General features: G+C 40.3%; 1 protein-coding gene across 1 annotated transcript in view; it reads left to right on the forward strand.

Moving 5' to 3' along the window:
• The window catches only part of NUP210 (nucleoporin 210), a 115,004-nt gene that overhangs the window by 81,215 nt on the left and 10,339 nt on the right, over positions 1 to 23,450 (forward strand). The window contains exons 26-34 of the mRNA XM_056847075.1: positions 4,392 to 4,472; positions 4,695 to 4,826; positions 6,871 to 7,029; positions 8,901 to 8,986; positions 12,236 to 12,410; positions 17,364 to 17,539; positions 18,797 to 19,014; positions 21,607 to 21,743; positions 23,087 to 23,210. Of these exons, the coding sequence (XP_056703053.1) occupies positions 4,392 to 4,472; positions 4,695 to 4,826; positions 6,871 to 7,029; positions 8,901 to 8,986; positions 12,236 to 12,410; positions 17,364 to 17,539; positions 18,797 to 19,014; positions 21,607 to 21,743; positions 23,087 to 23,210 (1,288 nt within the window). The remainder of the gene's footprint in view (positions 1 to 4,391; positions 4,473 to 4,694; positions 4,827 to 6,870; positions 7,030 to 8,900; positions 8,987 to 12,235; positions 12,411 to 17,363; positions 17,540 to 18,796; positions 19,015 to 21,606; positions 21,744 to 23,086; positions 23,211 to 23,450) is intronic.

Here is a 23,450-nt window from a genome sequence, read left to right on the forward strand (position 1 = left end):
TTCGGGGGTTTTCAGTTCGGATGGAACCGAACTCAAAAAAAGGCGGGAAAAGGGTGTGCCGAATTTGGTGAGTTCCGGCGATCGCTGAATAAATTTTGCAGGTTCGGCATTCCCCGAACCTGCCTTTTCCTGCCTTTAAAGACCTGGGCAGGCAGCGCGGAGCAGTTTAAACCCCCCGCCCCCTTCCTGGGACTCCCAGTCCCGGCCCCAAGGGCAACCGTGGGAGTGGGGGAAGCAGCCCCCCAACCCCCACTTACCGGGGAAGGGGTCTGGAGAGGCGCCACTGCCCCGCCGCCGGGCAAGCGCACCGGAAGCTGGCGAGCAGATAGGGCGGACCGGCCAGGCCACGGCCGACAAGCGGGGCGCAGCAGCAACCTCAGCCCCCGTCCCGGCCTGTCTTCCGCCTATCAGCTGGTCGTCGAGCTGGGCTGGGGGGTATAAACTGCTCCGCGCTGCCTGAGCAGTTTAAAGACCCCCCCCTTCCCGGGACTCCCCGCTTGTCAGCTGGGTAGTCCCACCACCCAGCTGACAAGCGGGGAGTCCAGGGGGGTCTTTAAACTGCTCCGTGCTGCCAGCCATGGCAGCGCAGAGCAGTTCAAAGAGCCACCCGCCCACTTTCCTGGGAATTCGGCCGAATTTTGTTCCCAAACTCAATACCCGTGCCGAATTCCATGGAACCGAAGTGGGGGAGTTCGGACTTCGGCATTTCCCGGATCAAAACGGGCCGGATTTTGCCAGATCCGAATTGTACCGAATTTTAAAAGTTACCAACCCAGACATGGGGGGGGGGAGAAGGGTGGCAGGTCCCCTGACTGCTCTTCCTACAACAAAAAACCTACTGTGTGATTGACCGATCTGCCTGTTTCTGTTAATGTTACCTTTTTTGAAATATTGAAATTGTTTGCTGTTAGCTGGGTTCTTTCCATTATTAAAAACGGTTACTTTTTGGAGTTTTACAAGGACCCTCTGTGTGGTTCTCCCCTCCCCACAACTGTGTGAGGAGGTATCTTCCCTCCTTCAGAAGGGTGCAATTGTTCGGGTGCCTCCTTCAGAGGTTCACCATGGTTTCTATTCCCGCTACTTCTCGGTGGACAAAAAGGATGGAGAAAAGAGACCCATCATGGATTTGAGGGCCTTGAACAAGTGCATAAGAGCTCACTCTTTCTGTATGCTGTCCATCCCAGAGATTCCTCCACTCCTCCAGCCAAATTCGTGGTTTGCAGTCATTAATCTCAAGGATGCTTACTTTCATATCTTGATACACCCGCAATATAGGAAATACCTATGTTTTTCCTGTAACAATGAGCACTACCAGTACACGGTGCTCCCCTTTGGCCTCTCCACAGCCCCATGGGTCTTTTCCAAATGTATATCAGAGGTGGTCGCTTTCTTGACCTTGCACGGGTGCACCATTTACCCTTATTTGGATGACTGGCTCCTGGTTGGCGACTCCCAACAAGGTTTGGCAGACCAAGTGGCCCTAGTCCTCAAGACTCTCCAATGGTTAGGTCTTGTAGTCAACCTGGTGAAGTCCAGACTTTCACCTATGCAATCCATTGAGTTTATAGGCTCTATATTGGACTCGGCCTTGGGTAAGGCCTTCCTACCCCAGACAAGGATCACGGCTGTTACCCATTTGGCTTCTCGCTTTATTGCTTGTAGGTACCAACCAGCTGTTAAAGTGCAGAAGCTGCTGGGGCTTATGGCCTCCACCACAGTGGTGGTGCCACTGGCCAGGTTCCATCTGAGCCCCCTTCAGAACTGGTTCATATGGATTCCACCTGTCCTAAGACATAGTGTTGCTCGTCTTTTATCCGGATCCCCAATCAGACAGGTCCGTGCACATGCTGGATATCCGACGAGCCTTATTATTTTACTTAGACTGCACACACCAATTTAGGCACGATACATCTTTGTTTTGTTTGTTTTGCGGGTTCCAACAAGGGAAAACAAGTCACCACACAGGCACTGTCACGGTGGGTGGTCTCGGCTATTAAGAGGACCTATGCAGAAGCCAGTAAGCCCTGTCCACTCCCAGTTCATGCTCACTCTACCAGGCTCAGGCCTCCTCAGCTGCCTTTGCCTCCCATGTGGATCTGCAAGACGTCTGTTGTGTTGCAACCTGGTCCATGCCTTCAACGTTTGTCTGGCACTACCTGTTGGATATCGACTCTGGAGTGGATGCTGCTGTGGGAAAAGCGGTGTTGAGTTTGATCCTATAGTGACCAGCTTCCACACCCACCTCCACAGTAAGTGAGTGTGCTAATCTCCCATGTGGGACTGCAAAGAGGCCACGGTGATGAAAACAGAGTTGCACTTACCTGTAACTGTTGCTCATCGAGTGGTCCTCTTTGCAGGCACACATCCCTCCCTCGTTCTCCACTGTGGCCTGGCTCACTGCCTGATGGGTCTGGGTACTGCGGTGGCAGAAGGAGAACTGAGGGAAGGATGCTCCCTGCCCCTCCGTCACATGTCCAAAAGGGCAGGAAGGACCGTTGCTGGAGGGGAGGAGGAGCAATCCTTGTTGCTGGGCTAAAACAAAGCTTTCCAAATAATCCGCAGCTGGCCTGCGCATGCGCATTTCCCATGTGTGCCTGCAAAGAGGACTACTCGATGAACAACAGTTGCAGGTAAATGCAACTCTGTTTTCTTAAATCTGCACATGTGCATACATTACTTTCTCCAGGTTTTGTAGAAATATCTACTGTAGTTCTGTGTGGTCCCCCCCAAATAGATTTTTTGATCCACAAGGGAGCATTGTACTTGGGTATTAGATATATGATGCCCTGGCCTTTTTAAGGTGTATCAAATATAGATAGAATAATGAGTGCTTAAGCCGCAAGGGAAAAACAAACACCCCTGCTTCTCCAGATGATGGTCAGACTAAGGCAGCAATTTATTGTCTCCGCAGCAGCTTCACATGGAATTGCTGGCTGTTCAGTAAACAGGGAAGAGCCCTATTTTCCTGTCTCTTGCAGGATGAAATACTAAAATGTCATCAAACAAAACTTGAAGAGGAACAAAAGAAGAATAGTACAGAGCATAATGAGAATGATATTATAATCACTACCATAAAGTGCCTTTATCTTCTGTCTTGTGACCTTTTTTCTCTAAAGGAGCACACTTTGTTTTTTTCTGATTTCTTTTCATTGGTGCCATTCACTTACGCTAAAGTCTTGAGCAGAGGCTGTTATGATTTAGTACCATAGTTATACAAAAACCCATGAACAAGCACGAAGAAGCCTCTCTCTTTGTGCACTTGTCATTTATTATATAAATTCACAATGCCACAATGAAATGTTATCATTTCTTTTGGGATGTGTTATAAACTATACGCATAGTGTGATGTGCACATTATTTTTAAAAATAACATACTAGCTACTGTTATCATTTTATAAAACGATATTCACATAAGGGATTTACAATCCTTATTTCATTCAACTCCAGAGCAACCTTGCACAACATGTTGTATTTATTCCTGTCTCAGATGGGGAACAGAGGTTGAGTGAAAAGTACTTAGAACAAGGTCATCCAGAACAATGTCTACAGCTATGCTGGAATTTGATCCAAGTTCAGCACTTGATTTATGAATTTGATATTGGTTTAAATTTAAGTTTCCGTCTGCATTCTCTTCTTTACCATCTGTCCTTTTTCTGTCTAATAAATACCTTTTTAATGGTAAGAACTAATTAAAATGCCCACACAAACCTGAGCTCTTGAATCTGACATACTGCCTTCCTAATACTGTAGAATTTAAATCCTATTCTGCTGATGTATGGCTTTCCTTGGATAGATTCTGATATGTCATTTATGGACACTTCAGCTGACTTTGATCTATCACTGAAGTTTTTAATAGTGTCACGTCTGTCTCTCTAACACCTATTATTTCATCCACGGTGTTGAATTTATCTCCAAACATATTTTCATAAAAAGAACATAAAATAATAACATGATGCACAATAAAAATATCTGATTCCTATATTTTCTATATTTTAAAAATTCTGTATTATAAATTTGAATTTTACATAATACAGAGTTCCTTCCTTAGTCCTTACAATTAGTTGTACATAAATTTTGAAACTGTTATGTTTCTGGCATGAGCAGGTACAGTTGACTTGACATGAAGTTTTAGTCTAATGTTTTGCTTTCGTCTCATTTTAGGGGATTGCATGTTTAATTTGTAATCTGTTTAGAGGATCTAACCCCTCCTCTCAGGAATGAGCTCCCCTAGGTCTAAAGCAGAACAGATGTTTGATTGAATGAGTAAATAGGCATGGCATGTATCCTTAAGTTAGCTGAGAATTACTGACATATCTGCATTTAACTTTGTATGTAAAGCAATTAATTCATTTAAATGCTACTAAAATTAAAATGTAGTTCTCTTTCTTTAGGCCAAAGTTGAAATTGAGGTAATTCAACTTCAAGCTGTTAGAATCCATGCACCTGTTACACGAATGAAAACTGGCACTAAGGTTAGTTGAATTACAGTTATTGTGGATTTCAGTCCCTCTCCTTTCAATACCGTATATTGACCAAATAAAATAGGACCTTGGTGACATAATGTAATTATTGGTGAGTGGATGTAATTTATTAATGGCATTTATTAATTTCTTTCATGCATATGAATGTGATATTAAAAAGATATCACTTTGTATTCCAAAGGAAGGAAGAAAAAAACAAACTCTCTTTTTCAGATGCCAGTATATGTGATGGGTATCACCAGTAATCAGACTCCTTTTTCATTTGGAAATGCAGTGCCTGGATTAACATTTCATTGGTCTGTCACTAAAAGGGATATTCTGGATGTAAAGGCAAGACACAGTGAGGTGAATTCGTAATTTACATATTGTGATTTATTTTGTAAGAAATTTCAAGGAACAAAGTCTGGAGAAGTGAGATTAGGGGGAAGTTCCTTTTTGTCCTTTAGTCAGGGCTGTATTTACTTTGATGTTCCAGATGTAATTGTTGCTTGTCTTTGCCTATCACCTCACCATGTTGCTCCTTCCCTTTTTTTCTTGTGCTTCTGATGGCCATATTTGTTGCCCAGAATATATTTGGTCCAAACACTTCCATTTCCTTTTATTTATTTGTTTAATGGTCCATATTCTACCTAGAATCATAGAATCAGAGTTGGAAGGGACCCCTAGGGTCATCTGGTCCAACCCCCTGCACAATGCAGGAAATTAACAACTACCTCCCCCCACATCCCCAGTGACCCCAACCCTCCCCCCCCCCCCGCAATGCAGGATCCCACAATCAAAGCACTCCCGACAGATGGCCATCCAGACTCTGCTTAAAGACCTCCAAAGATGGGGACTCCATCACCCTCCGAGGCAGTGCATTCCACCATCGAACAGCCCTCACCGTCAGGAAGTTCTTCCTAATGTTCAGGTGGAGTCACTTTTCTATTAGTTTAAATCCATTACTCCGTGTCCTAGTCTCTATAGTAACAGAGAACAAGCTAGTTCCCTCATCAACATGACATCCCTTCAAATATTTAAACATGGCTATCATGTCTCCCCTCAATCTTCTCTTCTCCAAACTAAACAAACCCAACTCCCTAAGTCTCTCCTCATAGGGCATGGATTCCAGACCTCTGACCATTCTGGTCTCCCTCCTTTGGACACGCTCCAGCTTGTCAACATCCTTCTGAAATTGTGGAGCCCAAAACTGGACACAGTATTCCAAGTGAGGTCTGACCAATGCAGAATACAATGGTAGTATTAGTTCCCTTGATCTAGACACAATACTCCTATTGATGCAGCCCAGAATTGCATTGGCCTTCTTAGCTGCCATATCACACTGTTGACTCATGTTCAGTTTGTGGTCCACTACTTTTCCTTGTAGGCAAAGCAGTTCACAACAAAATAAAATTACACTCCAATAAAAATGTAATTCAGGATTAAGCAACAGTTAAATTTCAATATCAAAACCTTTATTGGCATAAAATAAATATATACATATTTAGGTAAAAATAAGGTTTTAAAACTAAAGTGGGACTAACAGTTAAATTTACAAAAGCAGCTCCCTTCTCAGATGAAAACTCATTTAAAAAGAAAGGTCAAAACCTTTCAAAAACTAAATAGCAAAATTGCCTGCCTAACTTCTATGGGGAACTGATTCTTAAAAGTGGGTTTAACTGTTTCTCACAGTCGGTGGTTTTTTTCCTACTACCAAGGCAAAACCTCAAGAGATGGTTGTGGTAATCTTGAGGTGCACTTGGGCTCCAGGTATGTGGTGTGCAGCCCACAAAAGGCTTTAAAATTCAAGCTTTTAATTTTAAAAGGCTTTTAATTCAAGCAGATTGTTAACCATTGAAGCTGCTGTAACATGGATTGACTGTGATCCTGCTCCTCACCCCCATATAAAATGGGCATCTGCTTTCTGCACCTCTTGAAGCTTCAGAATGGTCTTAAAGGGTACCTCCCACAAAGCATAACACAGTGGCCAAGTCTGGAGGTTACTTGTCATGAAACAGAGTGTCAATGCAATAAGAAGATGGAAGAAAAGTATGTTTGAATGCCCACGTAGGGATCTTTATGTGCCAGCATGAGCCAATGACATGAGTCTTCACAGGAGTTTAGGACTATCTGGGGACACCCAGCCATCTCTAGCTTGATAATGGTAGGGCTTTGCTGCACCTACTGGATACTCCTTGGAATCCTTTAAGTCGCACAATATTTCTGAATTACAGTGGAGGAGGGGAATTGAAAACAACCCTAGTGGCTCTCTAAGAATTTACATTTTTTGGTGACAGTAAATTCTGTTGGTGGATTTGAAATCTGGATCTGAAAGACTGGGGATGGGAAGTCAGCTGCAAGATATGCGGTGGAAGTCCTTTATTTTCTTGGGTAATATTTTCTCTTTCAGGCTTCCCTTCAGCTTTCAGCTCAATATAACTTTGCCATGGATGTTTACAGTAGGGGAAGAGGAAGAACTGGCCTGAAGGTTATTGTGAAAGCCCTTGATCCTTCAGCAGAACAATTTTGTCACATGGCAAGAGAATTGTCAGACGAAATCCAAATACAGGTATTAATTGAATTATCTATGCTATCCAATTCTGAGATCCCCTAAAAAGAGCTGGGAATACCTCTTGCCCAAATGCTTCAGATTTCCACCAATTTTCTTAAATGTTTTTCTGTTGTTGTTTCTTTCCTTACAATTACGTATCTATGTCTGCGATTTAGACTGTATTCTGAGGCTGCCTGTTCCACCTAGTTGCAGTGATACTCAAAAATCTACAGTATTCAGTGATTCTGGTACCTCCGTTTTAATATATTAACTACAATGCAAGTACCATTGGTTTCACAGGATCTGACTTTGAAAGAAGAGTGCACAGTGTATGAAAATGAAAGTAATTACACTGAAAATAATTTTTTTACATAAACTGAAAGTTGGTTATAAGTGTAAATGTGGTCTGGATAAGTTAACTCGCCTTCAGTGACAACATACATTTATCAAGATTACTTTTGAATGTTGTAAGACTGCAATTTTCAATTGATTTAAGTTTAGGATTTTATATATGTGTGCATTAAACTTGCATATTTGTGCAAGCATATTTGCCTTTAAGTAAAAATAGGTCCCTTTAAAACATATGTGTGGAAATGCTATAAACATAAACCATATGAAGGCTGCAATTTTACTGTAGTACCGTAAACAAAAATTCTGATCAAGTTACTTTTTCAGTTGCATAGAAATAAAAACGGATGTAGCAGAGATTATCAAGGCAGCTAGGAACTGATTTCATTTATCTCTGATTATCAGTTGCATCTGCTTTTATCAGGTACTTTATTTAATGTTAACCAATAAATCTGGAAGCAAAGAAAAAATAGGAGTCAAAAGTATATATAGAGTAAGGGTCATATTAGTAAGCCTGGATTGTGCCTCAAAATAAGAGGACCATAAAACTCTCATGACTTATGGTACCTTGAGATTTTGCATATATAGCATTATACTCCCATTTTAAAATAACAGCTGACTACCTATTTCATAATGACCCCTTTTAAATTGCATTGTTAGGTCATGCTGATATTAATACATATCTAGGGGTCTTTTTACAATAGGCATTAGAGCTTGGGGATGGAAGTTTCATGATAAGCCCTAATTCTAAAAATATCATTTGCTACTTATATTCCATGTTAGCAACAATCTGGATACAAATAGTTTTAGGGCCTTGACAGTGCAAAGCAATGGAATGTAATAGTAATTTTTAAAGGATAAATTATTTAATGAGCAGCAAAAGGCTAGTTGTCTTCACAGTCTTTGCATAACAGTGTTCCCAAACTCTGCAAAGTGGAAACTATCATTAACAGAAATTATTATTCAGTGTGCTACATGGGACATTTTTCTCTTTTCAAATTCCTTTTAGCATGGTAGTGCACACTTCAGACAAGGGATTGCAGTAATTTAAGAATAAGTTAAGTATAGCTTGAGAGAGGAGGCTGGAAAGTGCTTTTATAATTGGTGCTTTCAACTGCCAGTACCCCGGAGAGGAGTTATTCAGTATCTCGTGTGACCCTTAGAATGCTATCACTACTGTACTGTGTACTTTATTAACTCTGCCTTGTTTTTTAAAACACGTTCACAAGTTATGCTAGAAGAAATGCTTTTGACTTTGTACTGCTTGCTAGAAATTATCAAATTATAGATTGTGGTCCTTTAATGTTCAGAGGATTTGCTTTTAGTAACAGAAAAACAATGTTTGCGGTCATCCTTCTGTTTCCTGTTGCTTTTTCTCCAAAATTTAAATGCCAAAATTAACAGACAATAAATTGGAGTCACATCCCTAGTGTTTTACTTTAAGCTGTCATGATCTTCTAGTTAAACATTTTATTCTGGCTAGATGTTGAACGTGTTGCTACTTCATAAAATAAGAGATAAAATTAATTTTTATTTTCTAGGTATTTGAGAAACTAGTGATTCTTAATATAGAAGCAGAACAGATCTTAATGTCACCAAACTCTTTTTTTAAAGTTCAAACAAACAGGTGAGTATCTTCTTTTAAATGTTCCATTTCTCAAATTGGGCTTATAAAAGATTTCTACTGTTCAGGCTATCAAAGGGAGCAGAAAAACAACCAGCCGCACCATTCTTCCTAGACCCCAGAGGACTATCACCCCTTTCTCCAGCTTCTGTTGTTTTGTGGTTTCCTGTTTTAATTGTGGTTTCCTGTTTTTCAATATATATTGCTTTGACAACCCTTTTGCAATGAATTAATTATAGAAGTAACTTGTTAATTGAACATAGAGCATGGAGCTCAGGACAGCACATATAGATATCTTCCTACCCATTGTATTTTCCACAACAGCCCATGTGAAATAGATTAGAGTGAGAGTTATCGATCCAAGGTCACCCTGTTAGCTTTATGGGTGAGTGGGGGTCTGAACCCAGGACTCCTTGATCCTAATCTCGTATTCTGATCACTAAACCACACTGGCTTTTTGTGGTGGCACCTACTTTATGGAATGCCTTATCTTTGGAGATCTGCCAGAGACCTCTTTGTCTTTCTTCCACCAGCAGGTAAAAACCTAGTTATTCCTACTCTCAAGATTTCACAACTATGTGTTTTTAACACAAACATATATAATATTTTTTATATTTTGTGCTTTTGTCAGAGTTTGATATTGTTCGCATTTTAATCTTTAAAGGATGTTTAGTTGTAACTTTATTCCTGTTTTGTTTGAAACTGATGTCACTTGGGTTATAGACCTATTAAAAAGGGATGGTTTCATCACAAATAATAATGGATCTGAACATGGTATCTTTTATCAGGTATTTTAACAATGCATTCAGAGTGCAGTGAGTGGTGCTCATATAAGCTGCAATTTGTTCATTGAGGACTACTTTTACTGTTCAAGAACAGGTTTTAAGAGAATGTCATTTTTAGAATAGTAAAAGCAGGTTTTGGAGCATTAGCAAGGAACAAAATTGCATATAGAAACTATGGAATAAAGATCTCAAACTACATTCCAGTCGAGAGTCACAGCATGCATGTGAGGTGAAATGGTCCTTGTAAAATAGTTATGGGTTCCAAAGAATTTTTTTCATTGCAATATTTAAGTACCCTGGGGAATCATTACTGCTGAGCCCATACATGCATTTAGGGTTTAGTGGTGGTGGAAAGGGCCATCAAGTCACAGCTGACTTGTGGTGACCCTGTAGGGTTTTCAAGACTAGATGTTCGGAGGTGGTTTGCCATTGCCTGCTGTGTGGGCTGAGAGAGTTCTGAGAGAACTGTGACTGGCCCAAGGTCACCCAGCAGGCTTAACGTGGAGGAGTGGGGAAACAAACCTGGTTCACCAGATTAGAGTCCACTGCTCTTGACCACGTGACACCACGCTGGCTCTCAGGGTTTAGACAAATATGCAAATCAAGTTCTAAAACTAACAGAAATAAATTTAAGTTCCAGCTGTTAAAGAGGAAGCTGTCAGAGATTCTCTAAACAACATTAAATTTCTATCTTTATTGGTTATTTAATCCCTTTCCAAATGACTTCCAGTGAACAATCTGACCAAGTTGTACTCTGAATTTCAGTCTGTTTTTAAGATACTTTTGTGCTTGGACAACTTTTGTGCTTGGACAACTTCTCCAAAGTGATCCAGACTCTTAGCAAACCATCTCTAAGTGCCAGAACCAGAATTTTTTCCCCTCCTGCAGACACTAAGTGGAAAAAATGGTGAAGGGGTGGGAGCAAAGGCAGGTTCTATCCAGGATCAGAGGAGCATTCCGAATATATTAGGTGCTGTGAAACACAAGCAGGATGGTGCTGTTGCACTTGTCTTGTTAGTGGGCTTCCTAGATGCACCTGGTTGGCCACTGTGTGAACTGACTGCAGGTCTTGATGGGCCTTGGTCTGATCCAGAATGACTTTTCTTATATATTTAAAGGGTGGTCCACTCCCTTGCATTCCATGGGATTTTGCTCTGTTGAAGTCTGCGAACTTTGATAGAAGATTTTTTGATTGAATCCTACAGAATGGAGAGGATTCACACCTTAAACAGGACAAAATGGCAGAAATCTGCTTATCCCTAGGAAATTATAATTGCTGAAAGAAAAGTTATTTTCAGTGGTGGTATCTCTGGAGACACTGCATGTGTAAGGCAGTAAGCACAAGGAGAAAGGGAATTACCATATTACCCCATCAACACTTGTTCACTCCAGTATGAGTGTACTCCCCATGCACATGCTAACTGTACACATGTAGCATCAAAAAAGCAACTTTCCTGATAATGCATGTGTAGAGGACCACACCCACAACAGAAAAGGCTAAGGATCCAATCCTTGGTTCAAATCTGGTTATTTGAAAATTAAACTGGTTCTTTGCTGCACCAAGGCTGTTCTCTGCTCTCTTACTTTGCCTGTGGTCATGGGCAGCATTGCAGTTTGGCCTCATCAGCCAGATCTTTTGCTTCACTCATTTATTTTGCTCCGATGAGATGAAGATTTGGTTGATGGTGAAGACCTTCTAAATTATGTGTTTTCTTTGACTATATAAACGGTGACTTCTAATAAAATAGAAGTACAAATGCAAATGCTCTTTTCTGTTGTTTGATTCAGCCCTAATTATTTTCTCATGCAATAACCCTAAAACTGAGTGATTCTGACCAGTATTTATTTAACTTATATTTATAAGTAATGTCTGTATTTCTGGCTGAATGGAAAGGCAAGTACTATTATATGCGATGTAGAATATATGTAAGTCATTCTGCTTTTCTTTCCTCTATTCATGTTTGTGTTTTATTAATACAGCAATGGCACGGAGAAACCTTATTTTAGAAATCCATCTTATATACAAACAATTTTCCAGGAAGCTACTGAGATATGCTTAGTCATGTCTCTGCCTGTATCTTTAATACCATCACTGACCCTGCCAGACTAATCCCACTCAGAAGACTCTTTATAGAAAATGCCTCTGAAGGCAGCATCCTGTAGTCTTGTCCATTAGTATCCTGAATCAAGTTTACATCAGTGAATAATGACACTGCAGGGCAGCAGTCAGCAAGTAGATTTGTAATATATGTAGAAGCACTGATAAGATGTTCTACAAACAGGCTTCAATGAAAATCTGAACACTTGAATCTTAAATAAAATTGTTTTGGGAGTATATAGTGGTGAGGCAGAAATGTGCTCTCAAATGGTAAAATATTCTATATGAAATAATGTTGTAAATATTATGTCTCTGCTATAAAGCTCTTGTGGTAGTTTTATTTATATTGTTCGTTTTTGCTTTATCAAGGGACCGGGTGGCATCTCTGAGTTACCATGTACTGGACGGTCAAGACAGGATTCCTGTTGTACAGATTGATGAGAGAGGCCTTCTTCAATCTGGATCCCTGATAGGACTGTCAACAATAGAAGTAATTTCGCAAGAGCCATTTGGAATCAACCAGACCCTTATTGTTGCTGTCAAGGTAGTATTTTTCAGGCTCTTTGCAATGAGATTAGAATGCCATCAAGGTTGAATGCCATTTGCTGGTGTTTAAAACTGTAATTTAACATTATTCCAACTGGGAAAGGTAACTGAATCTTCCACTGTTGAAAGCATAAAATAAGCTGAGTAATCAACGATTCTTTTTAACAGAATAGCAAAGTGTTCTAAAATTTTAACACAGTGCACTGAATTTTTCCAAACCTCTTACTGATGACCAATGTGGATACACACATGATGGAATGCTTTCTGATATTTGAATCTTTTTTTACTGCTCAGAAATCTGTCAACAATACCGAAAGTACACATGATACGTAAACATCATTTTGTGTATTGCATAATGGATAGGCCTTTCAGACCAAATGCAGTGGCATTTTTTTTTTTTTTTTTGGTCTTAAAGCTTTTGTGTTTGAAAATGCACATATATCTTTCTGGATTGACAGTGTGCTCAAGCTGGTGATTAATGGAGATAAAGAATGCACAGCACAGGACACAGCTCTAGTCTCTATAATATATTTTAACATTCTGTGCACTGCATTAGAACCTTCTTCTTTGGATTGATGATCCAGAGAGAGAGGATATGTCCACAAAAAGGCAATCCAGGGTTTCCCCCTTATTGGCCTTTTTTTCCAAGAAGGGGCTTTATTCTGGTCAACATGCAAGTCTGATAGCACCTTAGGACGCAACCATGGTTTCAGATGGAGAACTGCATATTTAGTGGTGCATTTTCTCAGGTTGAGATTATCACCCTGAAGCAATGGTTTCCAAAAATCTACAGTTGTTTGGATTTTGGCCAGTGGTTGCTTTGCTTGCTCTTGTGTCTTTGGCTATTCTTGGTGCTGGAGAAAGCATGGAATCCCCCCCTCCCAAAGAAACAATGGAGGAAGTCTGGGGTCACCTTGTTCAGGGGCCCCATAACTTGGGGGTTATTTAATGGACAAGCACCAGCAGCTCCCCTGTACTTTGCTGCCATTTACTCAAAAAACAGCCCTTCCAGTACTTTGGAAAGATTCCCCATTGGGAATAATGAAGCCAAATAGCATTGGAATCCAGAAAAATAAAACCCAGATCCGCATACCAAACCTGGATAACTAGGAATACCAATATTTTTGAGGTCTCTGATATCTGGATCTGAAATATACAGACCCCCCCCCCCCCCGAGATGCACATCTTTATAAGTAACTCTCTTTCGTGCTTCTCCAAAGAAATGCTTGGGTCTCTTCTGAAACATTCTAATAGCACATCCCTAGAACAGTAATTTCCAAACAGTGTGTAAGATACGCTCTTATTTGATGAGAAAACTGCTAGACTTTCACAATAATTAATTAATTAATCCAAAGTACCCTCTAACTGAGTAGTCTGCTCGGTGCCTCTGTATTCATTTACACTACAGCATTTAATGTCCGTTTACTATCATCCTCCTTCAGGGGAAGGAGAATTCTGCTCTATCTTTGCATTAACACCTATTGCAGGGAATGCAGAATTACCTGTCCATAGAAAATGCTGTTAAAATTCTGCATGAGTCATTGTTCTGTCCTGGGCTCCTTAATATTGGAAAGCAACCCCAGATCAGTTACTTTTGCAGAAACAGAGAAAATCAGTTCCTGAGAATTTCTTACTCTTGCATGCTTAAAAAATACATATCTTGGGCAGAAGTGTACATACAACTCCAATTCAGAAAATGTGTCCCTAAACTGTTAGACACTTGGAAACTCCTGATATAATATTTAGAACAACATACTGTCTACATCTCAGTAAGAGGCATATGCGATCTCTACCCCCAATTTGTTGAAAATGTGCTTGCTTTTTAAAGACATAAATGTGTAGTAACATAAGACTCATCTCTTGCTTGCTCTGGTTTTGAAACTTGCATTAACATGAAGAACCTGAAAATGCTGTAGAAATGGAACTATGTATCTCCTTAAGAAAGGAGATAGATACTAATAGCGCAGCTTGCAATATGTATGAGTAATTCAAAAAGCCATATACACCAATATTTAGCCACATTTTAGAGCTTCTAAAGATGTCGTATGCTTTAGGGCAAATCTATCCTTTCCTTTCAGAGTTTTGACATGTAACATAAAATTATATCAGACCCTCTTAGGGCAGAAAAAGGAAAAGACTTTGCTACAAGGTGGATTTAGAGGGCGGGAGAGAATTTACCATGCTGCTGTTGTAGCAATACTTTTTTTCTTTTTGTACCGTCTCTATTTTTTCAAACCAATATGAAATGGCTCAATTTCTCTTTCTCTGTTTTTGATAGTCTAGATAAGTGATCTTTGTTAATCTGTTGCATATTCATAGTGCTGCAGGCCCATGTTGGCTTTTTGAAAGGTAACCACTGAAGAAATGGAATACTGGACTAAAAGGAAGAAATATGAACTGGGTATATCAGGCCTGTGCTGCCTGACCCATAGAATCAAGTAGAGCCAACAGCAATGTACTGTCACTTACCATCTGCTTTTGCAGTCACAAGCAGACAGCAAAGCAAAAGATTTACTGAGCCCTGGTAGATTCCTTCAGGTCAGGCAATCAGAAGTTCAACAGAGGATGTCAATCCTGAGAAGGATGTCAATTTAAAATCAGTTCCCTGAAGGATTAATCTAGCCCTGTGTCTGAAATGTAAGGATTAAGGGGACCTATCCTTACAAGACAATAATGTATTAGAAGAAACTCCTATTTTCACATATCCTTGCGTAGACACTTGATAAATCACATCACAAGGAAATTTTGAACATTATTTAGCTAGCATGTGCATCTGCAGTTTACGCCTTTTAAATTGATTAATGACGTATTAGCTGAAATTTGTGCATAATGTACTATCCACAGTTTATAAACTTTGCTTTGATGTTATGATATGAGAATACAGGCTGCCCAACAAACTTGTGCTAAACTGGGGCTTTTCTGCATTTTATTTTCATCTGGTCCCATATGGCTTCAGTTTATCCTGATTTCCACACTCATTTTTGTGTCTTTAGTTTTTTGCTTATTTTTAAAAGGTCTTTTATGCATGTGCTGGATCTCCCTGCTTGGACCTGGGTTCATTGCACATTAAAGAAACCCGGGTTGGGGGAAATTGTATGCATTCACTTGAATGATCAGGGATGAAACTGAGTGCTAATCGAACCATGAATACAGAAAAGCAGTCTCCCAAGTTCAAATCAAGTCCCACCCCTTTAAATGCTGCTCTGTAATTGGCTTACCTCGCAGTGCTCCCCGTGAGAGAAGATTTCCTTCCCCCCCAAACCCAACTGCCGCATAAAAAAACATTTTAAGAACAAAAAAACGGAGCAATCTGTAAGAAGGGAAGGGAGAAATCCAAGCCTTGTTTTTAAAAAAGCCTTTCTTTTGCTCAGAAAGAGCTCCAAGCTAGCAGGAAGCACTTGAATCCCGGCCTCTTTACACACTGCTTTGTGATTGGCTGAGAGAGAATCCAACCTTCTGTTTTCCCCTGCATGCTGCTTTGAAGAGGGGGTTGGAAAAGGGTGGGGCGTGATGGTGTAGAGAAGCTCAACCCCCAGAACGGAGTATGCACGCTCTGTGACTCCGGAATGAACCAGGATGAACGGTTTAATTCAGGCCAGAAGAGGAACGGGAAAAGCCGGGTTCGTTTTGCGTCAAAACAGCATTGAGCTTCCAAGGAATAAGATATCTTGCATACCGAAAAATTTGATCCTGGCTGAAACAGGGAATAAATGAGGTTAGAGCGACCATGCATAAAACACCAAAATGTGTCCCCAGTTTTATTCTGGTTCTTTTGAGACCACTTTTACCGTGATCTTTTTCTAGAAGCTGATTTTGATTCACATTTTTCCTTGTGCATAATGTTTCTGTTGGCTTTCTTTGTACCACCTACTTCCAGCCACCTCCAGCCTACCTTTTGATGACTGGACTGTTGTCATCGTCAAACTGCTCTCTCTCCTCCCCCCTTGCCCCAAAGACGAGTGAATTTCTTTGATTTTTTTAAAGGCACTAAAATTTCACTATCTCAATATACAATTGTAATGATAGGTTAAGCATGTTCTCTGGATTCCCAGCTTCCATTTTTTTAATAAAAAGGTAAGTGTCTATTGCCTTCCCTTGTGGAAATATAAGGAAAAAGACGTATCTCCACAAAGGAAGAGGTTGGAGAGTTAGTTTGTTAGTTTGTTTGTTGAAAAGAGGCATTCCTGGCTGTTAATCCAGAGTTTGATTTGCCCCAGTCCAATTATGAATAAAACATGAGGCCAGTTTGGCTACAAGTCAAAAGCTGCCATCTAGTGGGAAGGATGGAGGGAGAAGCTTTTATTGCTGTTTTTCCCTCATGAAGCAGCTTTTGCACTTAGCTGACCTACGTCAGGGTCTACCCGATGTTATAGTTGGCAGGTGAAGCAAGAGGTGTTAAGCAAGGCTAACACCCTTGTTTGGCAGGGATAGGGTGGGTTGCTTATGGATTGGTGGGGAGCAGCGGTGAGCACCCTGAGCCATCGGGCATGGTGGAGGGCATGTTCTAAACAGACCATCACTTGCTTTATGGCAGGATGGGGCATTGGAAGGAGCATCTTTGGTGCTCAGCAACATCTGGTAGTGGCTTCACGGTGCATCAGGGAAGGGGGGTGGGAATGGGCACCTCTTCACACAGTATATGTACAAACAAGGCCGGCAGCAACTGCTGACCAAGTTTGGAGCCAGGGTGGATTTGCCAAAGCAAAAACCATCCAGTGTAGAAAAGAAAAAATACCCCAGATATTGAAATTATCAAATATTATTACACAATGCCTACAAGTTAACACATGTGTGTAAAGGAATACAAATAGTGATGGATGGAAGCTAAAATGATATAACTACTGAAGGGCTTTATGTACCAAATAACTGAGTTGCGTTTTGTTTTTTAAGGCACACTAGGAAACTAGAAATATTGTTTTAGATTTTGTTTTTTGTTGGTCATACCATACAGGTAGCTCCTGTTTCCTACCTTAGAATATCCACGAGTCCAGCTCTCCACACAAAAAACAACGAGGTATTAGTGCCCTTACCATTGGGTACAACCATTACTTTGAGTATCCACTTCCATGATATCTCTGGAGACATCTTCCACTCACAAAATTCTGTGATCAGCTTTGCAACAAACAGGTAATTGTCAGTAGCCGCAAGTATGTGCTTTTACACAAGATATAATGCCTCAACAAGTGGTGTCACTTTTGGGGCAGTTGCATTAGCAAAACTGAAAAACTGAAGGTTGTGGCATTTTTCTTAAGCACATTAAGTGCAGCTCCAGGCAGCAGAAAGTACAATAGTATGGAATTTAAATGAAGAAACTCCTTGAGTACATATGAGTAATAAGGATTCAATAAAATCTTGCCCTTTCTTTCGACTTTGTGGGCAATACTGGTGAATCAGTGTGCTTTGAAGTTCTTAACCATATGAAGTTTTTGGTGTGTGGGCCTCAACTATAAGTTGATTGAATATATTTGCTTTTGCCTGGTACTGGTCCAGGAGGAAAGAGAGTACAGCAGAAGCAAGTATGGTTTTTAAAGTGTGTTTTAAACATTTTTAAAGGATTCTTTGAATCAGAATTAGGACTCTGTCAGCAGGGAACCCACAAGGACTTGTGGAGGAAAGCATCTAATTTCCCCTCTTCCACTATTTCCTCTTTCCCTCCCCCGACAACTCCCATATCCTCACCTTTCCATTTATCTTTCTATGCTTCCCACCCACCAACCAATCTACTGTTTTCTGCCCCCATCTATTGCTTATTTACTTCATGTATACCTTACCTTCTTCCGCAGTGGGGACCCAAAATAGCTTACCATCATTATCCTCTCCTCCGTTATATCCTCAAAACAGACCTTTGATGTAGATTAAGCTGGGAATGGGTAAGTGGCCCAGGGTCACCCACATATTTTCAAACCTGGGTCTCCCAGATCCTAATCTGACACTCCACCATGCTAGCTTTCATGAGGAGGCTGCTGTTGAACAGTAGTAAGCAGCTGGTCCTGGTTGAATCATACAAGTTACATGTCAAGTATCTTATTTGATGCCAGGCCCGGCCATGATGAGTCATCCCTCAAAAGCCAGAACAGCCCTGGAAATGAGCCTGCCCCTTCCTTCTATTGACAGAAAGCAAGGCCTGAAGGCTGGTAATACTGTTGTGGTTGCTAAGCAATCCCCACAATGCCTGCTGAGAGGCCATTCATTTTTTTAGAAGTACAGGTATTTCTATTATTTTCATGTGAGTGAAACATCTCTTTCTGTATATGTGTAAGTGACACAGCCAATAATATTGCCCTACCATCTTTGATTTTTTGGGGCTAAGGGATAACACTAAGGGATAACATAAAATGCTCTATTGGTTCAACAATATCTCTATTTTGTAATTGTTTCCCACAGAGATGACTTTGTACAGGTTGGGAAAGGAGTGTCCAACAACACGCTGATAATCCGCACAATGAATGTAGGGCTAACGTTGCTAATGGTTTGGGATACAGAGCACAGCAATATTGCAGATTATGTGCCCCTTCTTGTTCAACACGTCATCTACCCTGAACTCAGAGACATTGTTGTAGGCGATGTCATTTGCTTCAGTTCTTCACTGGTAAACCAAGAAGGTGAGAAAGCAATGAATCAGAGCTAGCATTATGAAGAAGAGAAGGGACACTAAACAGTAAATTGCTATGGAGACATTGTTCTGTTGTATGTGTGACACATCTTCAAAACAACTGAATGCATTATTCATTATGTTACTCACTATCAAATGTCAGTCCCTATTCTTCTTAATGAGATAAACAGATTTAATCAGTTCTTCTGCCTTTAATGATATCAATTCACTATTTAATTTGTTCTGAATGGTATGGTTTCTATTAATCCTAAAAATAATGGATGGAATAAGTTACACGTAACTGTGTTTTATTAGTTATATATGAAAAAAAAACAGTTAGAAATGTTTTATACAAAGCAGGGTGTGAGACAAGTTGTTATTCCACTGATGTTTTGTCAGCCACACTGAAGTTGTTCTGTATTTTACATAAATGTGTTATAAAACATCATATACTGGTACTTGAGTTTGAGAACATGGCTTAAAAGCTGGCATGCTGCCGGTGGAGGTAATGGTATGGACCTAACACATTGTACATACTCCTGGGCCTAGCCGGCAATAGTGGAGACCAGGTAATGCACAGACTAAGATGTAGTATTATGCAACATGCCAAGTAGTTCCATGGCACCAGAAATAGGATCCATGGAAACAAAGTGACTAAAATATTCCCAGAAAATAACCTTCTTTTATATTGTGTGGGCGCGAAAAAGTTCTCAAACCAGTTAAAGAAAAATGGTGTGGTAAATGCATAATAAAAGAAAGAGAAGGAAGAGGCAATCAGAAAAGGAAAAGTCTGTGGCAGAGGCGCAGGACCATCCAAAAAGCAGGAATTCTCAAGTGAAAATTATCTGAAATGTGTGAATACCAGATAGGAGGATATGCCAAGATCTCAAGTACAAACTCAGGTTTTGATATCCTTCTGATATTTTCCTCAGATTCGATCAAGAATAAGGACCACACTCATACAAGCATGCAGTAGATGAAAACAATAACCTCTTGGTGGTTCATGGACGTGTGACAAAAGCAACAGAAGTCATACTAATACTAGACAAAAGCATAGTAATCTTACAGATGTGAAGGTGGAGAATCATAAAGTTTTAAATTGCTGTTACGAGTCATTTCCTGAGATTAAAATTGAAATCTGAGTATTAACTCCACCCCAAAATGAAGTTCCTGTCTTCACAATTAAGTTTGAACTGCAGAGTCAGTCATCAGGTTTCGTCCATCCTACGGGAACCATTTACATGACAAATTCTGTTGTGCTCAGTGGCTTAACACAGGATGTCTCTAAGAGTTCAATCCTTTTTTGTCAGATGATTGTACTGGTTTGGGGAACCACTCAAGGAGGTTAACCTGCACATGATGTCATTACTATGCCATAGCAGCCAGAGTATGGCACAATTTACAGTTCAGCCTAAGCAGAGTTACCCCATTCTGAGCCCATTGACTTTCTAGTGGACCTAGAAAGGTGCAACTGTGCTTACGTTTGCACAGTTATATCTGCACCTCTGTGACAGCCTTGCGATAAACTTAAGTAAACCAGTCCTGAACTAAGCCTGTCTGCTTTTTTCTGTGCCCAGTCAATATGAACGATGGTTGTGGCTTTGCTATCAATTTTCTGGAAATATATTGCGAATGCATTAACTTTCTTTCCACCGTGAATAGTAAAGAATGGAACTCTTCTCCATTTTCTTTGTTGCCCAGAAATCAATATGTCTATTCCCAGCTGAGTAGCAGCAGCAACAGTTTTAAAGCTGATGTTGATTAGAGTAATCGTGTAAAGGCTTTTGCCAAGTGTATGTTGCGATTGGACTAGATATAGAAATTCCAGCTGAAGAGGGGGAGGGGATAAACTGTTTTGCAGGATGAGATCCTTTTTTTATTATAAGCTTTTTGCTCAGCACTTGACAATCAAATATAGGGCTTGAGTGTTACCCAAATGGCCAACACATGTACAACTCACCACATTTGGAGTGTCCCCCTTGCATGTCAAGTGCAAAAATGTTTATCGAGGTAAAATTAAATTAGGAACCACTGCCTGTGTATACCAAGGGTCAGAATTTGGTAGTAGCACCTCACTATGGAAATATGGACATTCCTAGAAATTACTTCCCAGGTAGACTTATTCAGGCTGCTTCCCCTTTCTTAGAGTAGCCTTCAGGTTGAGAGGAATTCTCCTGGGGCCCCATCTTAATTTTACCAAAATATGGGGGTTCCCTCATGGATGTCAATATGCTCTAATATCAGTAGCTGTTTAAAATCTACCAGTGGACATAAAACAGATTTTTGCATAGTTTTTCTGAAAGTCCATTGTACTTCGCTGGAGAAGAGTCTGCCCTTGTTTACAAATTAAACTGGTGTATGTGAGGGAAATGTGACTCCATGCCAACATGTATGTATTTGTTCAGTTTGTATCAGACTTGGCTCATAATTCTTTCTTTTTTTAAAAAAAGTTTGATAATTATGTACTAAAGAACTTTACAATCTTTCTTATAGTTGGCAAGCTTATGTGTAAGCAGTAGAGGTACTCATGACATCCAGGTGATTGAACCATTGTGAGATCGTCTACTCCAGCCTGCTTAAATGGTTAGCTTTTTCTCCACAGGTTTGTCAGGGATATGGAGTTCTTCTTTAAATGGTGTTCTTCAGGTTGACCCAAAAACTGGAGTCGCTGTAGCAAGGAATTCTGGGACAGTTACAATATATTATGAGATCCCTGGGCTACTGAAGACATACAGAGAGGTGAGACATCTCTGAATTCTTTGTGCTGTTGAAATGCAGGGTGGAGACTTGCTGTGATCACAGATTATGGATATGTTTAGCCTGAAGAGGAGAAGACTGAGAGGGGATATGATAACCATGTTCAAGTACTTGAAGGGCTGTCATATAGAGGAGGGTGCTGAGTTGTTTTCTGTTGCCCAAGAAGGTCGGACCAGAACCAACGGGTTAAAATTAAATCAAAAGAGTTTCCGTCTAGACATTAGGAAGAATTTTCTAACAGTTAGAGCGGTTCCTCAGTGGAACAGGCTTCCTCGGGAGGTGGTAAGCTCTTTTTCCCTGGAGGTTTTTAAGAAGAGGTTAGATGGCCATCTGTCAGCAATGCTGATTCTGTGACCTTAGGCAGATGATGAGAGGGAGGGCATCTTGGCCATCTTCTGGTCACTACAGGTGTGGAGGGGGGAGGTAGTTGTGAATTTCTTTCATTGTGCAGGGGGTTGGACTTGATGGCCCTGGTGGTCCCTTCCAACTGTATGATTCTATTCTATGATTCTATTACTCATGCACTCCTTTCTGATCACAGCATCAGTGATGCCACAGAACCCTCAAACAATCATTTCTAAGTCCTCCAGGTTTGCAAAGAAATCTGAAATTTGCTATGAGAGTAGTTTAAGTGAAAGTTACCATTTCGTCATAAACACTGTTGTGTCCATTCAAATAGTTCTACAGAGAAATCTCACTGTGTTTTCAGTAACTTCACTGAAAGGGAAAAATCTCTCAAGAATGATGCTGGTGCAGGCCCAGCCTTCTGTATTCTAGCCATCATGTATGTAAACAAGCAGAATAAACATTTTAATTCTTTGGTTCTTTTATTCTTATATGGGAACTTTAATTCGTTTACATGGCTGAAGTACACTAGCTGGCCGTTGCGTGAATAATTAAAGCAGCAAAACCAAACCACCCAAAGAAAAGGTAAAAGTCCCTCAAGAACTCCCCAGGAAAAAAGGGAACGAGGAAGATCCAACATGAGATGGATTGGCTCTATTAATGTTAGGACATTTTGGAGGACATTAATTTATAGGGTCCCCATAGATTGGAAGCAACTTGAGAGCACAACACGCACACCAACACATTTTTAAATGACATTAATGCAATTTTTTTTGAGAGAGCCATTTTTATCATGTTGGAGAATATTCATCTTGCAGTTACTATGCATTCCGATTCTCTGCATGGACGCAAGTTGCAGTCAGTGGGTTTTGTATCCAAACAAGTGTACATAAGATTACAAGGAAAATCTTTCTGTGTAAATTAACTTTTGTTTTGCAGTCTTCAGTAAGTGATGCTGTGATCTCTTATTATTATTTAAGGTGTTGGTTAATGTACCACAGAGGATCACTGCAACACGTGTAAGTGGAATGAAAACGGGCTTGGAGGATATCTCATCTTCAAGAGTTATTGTCAAAATTGGGCACAGCAGCAAAAATATGAAAGGTATTATTGTTCTCTTTGCTTTACTGTTTAGTCCAAACTTTTAAAAACTTTTTAAAAAACCCACAAAAATGTTTTTGTTTATGTGTGCGTGTGTGTATGTATAAAAACATTTATTTCTGTCAATACTCCTTTTGTATAACTTACTGAATTCTGAGTTTTATTATAGAAAAGATTCTGAAGAATTATTTTAGTGTTTCAGCTAACTGAACTGATAAAGTGCATAGCCTTTAGTGGGAAACA

The sequence above is a fragment of the Euleptes europaea genome, chromosome 1, assembly GCF_029931775.1.
Source record: "Euleptes europaea isolate rEulEur1 chromosome 1, rEulEur1.hap1, whole genome shotgun sequence".
Taxonomy (NCBI): Eukaryota; Metazoa; Chordata; class Lepidosauria; order Squamata; family Sphaerodactylidae; genus Euleptes; species Euleptes europaea.